This window comes from Hippocampus comes, unplaced genomic scaffold (assembly GCF_001891065.2).
Source record: "Hippocampus comes isolate QL1 unplaced genomic scaffold, H_comes_QL1_v1.1 scaffold1, whole genome shotgun sequence".
Lineage (NCBI taxonomy): Eukaryota > Metazoa > Chordata > Actinopteri > Syngnathiformes > Syngnathidae > Hippocampus > Hippocampus comes.
Genome location: NW_017805010.1, coordinates 265,553 through 269,919, shown reverse-complemented (window position 1 = coordinate 269,919; position 4,367 = coordinate 265,553). Strand labels below are relative to the sequence as shown.

At 46.4% G+C, this 4,367-nt stretch overlaps 1 protein-coding gene across 1 annotated transcript; it reads left to right on the top strand.

The window, feature by feature from the left end:
• Positions 1 to 474: 474 nt before the first annotated feature.
• Positions 475 to 4,115, top strand: pim1 (Pim-1 proto-oncogene, serine/threonine kinase). Its single transcript, XM_019863156.1, has 6 exons — positions 475 to 910; positions 1,132 to 1,232; positions 1,333 to 1,383; positions 1,464 to 1,830; positions 2,460 to 2,636; positions 2,730 to 4,115. The coding sequence occupies exons 1-6, from the start codon at positions 838 to 840 to the stop codon at positions 2,942 to 2,944; spliced, it is 984 nt and encodes a 327-aa protein (XP_019718715.1). The 5' UTR covers positions 475 to 837; the 3' UTR covers positions 2,945 to 4,115.
• The last annotated feature ends 252 nt before the right edge of the window (positions 4,116 to 4,367 follow it).

Below are 4,367 nucleotides of genomic sequence, written 5' to 3'. Positions count from 1 at the left end.
TCTAGTTACACTTTGTAAATATATTTCTAAGAGTAAGGGAAACATGATCAAGTGTTATGGTTGAAGTGTGCAACTTAATAGGCATTGCAGCTGTGAGCACGTGAGTTTCTGTTTCATTTATGCTCGTCTCTCCTCACAATGTCGTCAGTTTCCCGCTGAGTGAGACTTGCAGGGGGGGTACTTGGATTTGAATGGCCCTCTTCTCTTCCCCCTTCTCCAAAGTGAGTCCACAGCGCCTAATTCAAATTATTCCTCCAGCCCAACCCATACACCCCCACCAATTTTGGCGCGTTTTGATTCCCGCCACGTCTGTGTCTGGCGGGCTGGGTTACGGAGTTCACTCTATTTTAATGGCGGTGATTGACGTGAGTTCGAAGCGAGAACTCGCTCTCCTATTGGTGGGAAGAGCGGAAGAGGGCGAAACCGGGGAGTGGTAGGTAACGCCTCTTACTACTCTCATATAAGTGTCCTTTCACCCCGCCTCTTGTTACCAAAGCCGGTGTCTGAGAGAGATCCTCGGACTCGAAACGCCGTCTGTTGATGTCGTCGATTTGTACTCATTTGTTTACAAAACACCGCGGAGAGGCTGCGAACGTGCGTTTGGTGTGAACCCAAACGCGCCGCCTCTCACCCGGACGACACTCTAGTCTCGTTGTTTTCCTTTTGGGACGAGCGTGGGTTTCCCCCATCCGGATGAAAGGATCCTTGGCACATTTTTGTTCTTGCGACGAGGGCACGAGACACGGGAGAACCGCGCCAACAGGATCCTAACTCCAGCCCGGCAAAGCCAAGACCAAGATCGTTCTTCAATTTTACGAGGGGACTTGAATTAAAGGAATGCTGCTTTCCAAGCTCAACTCCCTGGCCCACATTTCCAGCGACATGCCGGCGAAGCTGCAAGTTCATCCAGGTTAGACGCCCTTCTCTCGCTCTTTTTTTTTCCCCCTTCGTCATGGAGGACAAGGCGGAGCAATGGCAGCCCGCTCTCAAGGGCGCCACTTTATATTCAAGCCTAACTTAATCGTTATCAAATCTGTTCGAACGTATAAGCTTTTACGGAGCATTTGGTGGCTTATTGTAACCGGAGATTTCTCTCTGTGCATGTGTGTGTGTGTGTATTTGTGTGCGCAGCGAGGGAACCTTTCGAGAAGCTCTACCAGGTCGGGGCGGTGTTGGGCAGCGGCGGTTTCGGCACCGTGTATTCTGGCACTAGGACGTCAGACGGAGCACCGGTTAGTAATACATTTGGTTATCAGTCGTATTAATATAAAATGCCCATGAATTTTAAATTAATTTAGTGGGTTTTTTCAACCTTGATTTTGCTTGGCTCAGGTGGCTGTAAAACATGTCGCCAAGGACCGCATCTCCGAGTGGGGGGAGCTGGTGAGTGATGCGCCCTTTATTTACTGACTCATTCATTTTTGTGACAACGTGAATTAACGCGCCCCCCCCTTCCTGCCCAGCCCAACGGCTCCCGGGTCCCGATGGAGATCGTGCTGTTAAAGAAGGTCGGCACAGGCTTCAGGGGCGTCATCAAAATGCTGGACTGGTTTGAGCGAGCGGACAGCTTCATTATCGTCATGGAGAGGCCCGAAAACGTCAAGGATTTGTTCGACTTCATCACGGAGAAGGGCGCCCTGCCCGAGGAGCTGGCCCGCAGCTTCTTCCGCCAGGTGCTCGACGCCGTGCGTCACTGTCACAGCTGTGGCGTGGTGCACCGAGACATCAAGGACGAGAACATCCTCATCGACCTCCGGACCGGAGAGACCAAGCTCATCGACTTTGGCTCTGGAGCCCTGCTGAAGGACACCATTTACACAGATTTTGATGGTGAGGCGTCACTAACTGTTATTGTTTTTGTTTTTTAAAATTTATTTTTGCTTTCTTCCAGTCGTGTTTGAATTTGATTCTATTTTTAAATTGCTAAGTGGATGTTTTTAAATTCAGTCATGAAGAGTAGCAGCCTCGAATCCAAACCCAGAAATAAAGCAGGCACTTTGGCGCCTCCCCTTGGTTGAAAGGGGTATTTTTACAACTCAAAGTTTGTAAACAAAGTCACATGGCTGCTGCCCCCGCCCACACGTACTTGCTCTTAGTGCTCACGCACTCAAGGCTTGTCACGCTCCCTGGCACCTGCGCCCAGATAACACATGCAAAGAGGATTAACCTGATACACCCTTTTTTATCATGAACAGAATTTTATGAGGGTTTAAAAGGGATGTAAAATTTCTCGAAATTTCACTGGGAAATTAAGAAGTGCCTCATAAATAGGCACTCATGCAGACTTGGTAGGTCTGAAGTCTGCTTGTTTTATTCAGTGTAATGATTACACATGTAATAATTTTTAAAATTCCCCATGAAGAGATTACTGAAATTGAAAATTTCCCCAAATTTTACAAACCTATTGTACTCTCGTATTAGTCCTGTCGTGGTTCTGATGGTTTGTTTTCTCTTTTAAGGCACTCGAGTTTACAGCCCACCAGAATGGATCAAATACCACCGCTATCAGGGGCGCTCGGCCACAGTTTGGTCGCTGGGTGTGTTGCTGTACGACATGGTGTGTGGAGACATCCCATTCGAACATGACGAGGAGATCCTCCAAGGACAAGTCCTTTTTAGGAGGAGAATCTCTGCCGGTAAGATGCATACATGGCGATGAAAATATTTGTCATTTCTCGCGGGTTACAATAACGTGACTAACCAAATTGTCCCCCCACCCCCACCTGCAGAGTGCCAGCAGCTGATCAAGTGGTGCCTGTCTTTGCGGCAGGCCGATCGGCCGTCCTTTGAGGACATCATCAACCACCCATGGATGCAGAGCACGCCCTCTTCGGCGCTGCTGCCCACGCCGCAAACGGACAAGTCGAGCACAGAGATCAAGTTGCACAGCATCAGCCACGAGCCCTCGGCCTTCACGTCGACCTCTGTGGCCGTGGCGCTGTGACGGTGGAGAAAAGTGCCGCGTTTGGAACCTCGCCATCCTTGTGCCTCACTTGATTTACTCCCTGTGATCACATCAGACCACCATCGATCTCTGTGGACTCTGATGCCTGATTGTTAGCCTGTACGAGGGCGTGCTCTGCTTACTGAACAGCACATGTTGCCAGGAGGGTGCGAGTTATGTAACCACTCTGCTGCAGATTTGTTTTTAAAAGTGCCTTATGAGACTGTTGGGGGGAGGGGGGACCTGGAAATACTTGAATATTTGGAATGCAAAAAAAAAAGGCTAATGTTATTGATAGTCTTTCATTTTTTTTTTTTAAACAATGCTCAAGGCTTTATCTTATTTTTTTCCACTCATGGGCCTAGATCAGTGAAGCCTATGTCGTTACGTTACAACCACCACTAGCACTACTACTGGTCAATCCAATCTCATTAGCAACCAGACGAAACCTCACGGCTCTGGCAGCATCCTGTGCAAACATCAGAACTGGACTTACCTCACCTGCTTCTCAACCGCAGCATCTGCCTTTCTCTTTTCCTTCCTCCGTGTCACAACCACACCCTGAACCACTCCTCAATGCAAAATCGGGCATCGCGAAATGCACCATCCTCCGGCATCATCTTCTCCTTGACATATTTGAAAAGATTATGTCAAAACAGTGCCTCACACAGGTCTTAAAACATTGGGCGGGAGTCTTGAATTATATAATATGGTATTTATTTTTTTTTTCTGCGACAAGCTTCTTATCGAGATTTTATTTATTTAATTTATGAGAAGAATTACGGCTGTTCAATTGTTTCATTCCACAGTCACTGAAGGGCCCACCGTTATTTAAGACACAAAAGCAAGAATATTTTTTGACCATATTTATTATGGCTTGAATTTTGTTTTGTAACAAAAGAGCAGACACACGCGTGTGTATGATTGTATATGTCTTGTAAATAACTTGTAAATAGTTCCCAAAGCACTTCCATGTTAGTGTATTTGAACACTGAACGTCTACTGATGAACTGTTGGATGCAGTGTGCCTGCGTGTATGTGAAAGCGAGAAACCTCATTTGGATGCAGCTTTGATTGTTCATTTCCTTCAACCATTCAGATTAGAATTGTACATGATGTTAGAAATTATTTTTTTATACGAGTTCAATAAATATTTTGGTTACAACGTTGACTCTGGAGTCTTGTGTATGACTTGAATGTGTGTTGGATCGATGAGAGATGCAGATTACATGAACATTTAGACTGAATGGTTTGACTGAGTTGATTTGAATACCCGGTATATCGCTCATTTTATTTTTGATGAAATCAAACATTTTAGTGACTCTGAATGATGAGATAACGGCGGTAGAGACCTTGCTTGCCAAATAGTGAGCCCGCATTTATTATAACTAGTCTAGCCTCATATATGGGCGTGCCCTGAATA

Bases quoted from the DNA above. Each gene is read 5' to 3' on its own strand.
- pim1 (XM_019863156.1), top strand. From the start codon at position 838: ATGCTGCTTTCCAAGCTCAACTCCCTGGCCCACATTTCCAGCGACATG. The intron at 1,233-1,332 runs GTTAGTAATACA...TGCTTGGCTCAG, and splicing joins GGACGTCAGACGGAGCACCG to GTGGCTGTAAAACATGTCGC. The intron at 2,637-2,729 runs GTAAGATGCATA...CCCCACCTGCAG, and splicing joins TAGGAGGAGAATCTCTGCCG to AGTGCCAGCAGCTGATCAAG.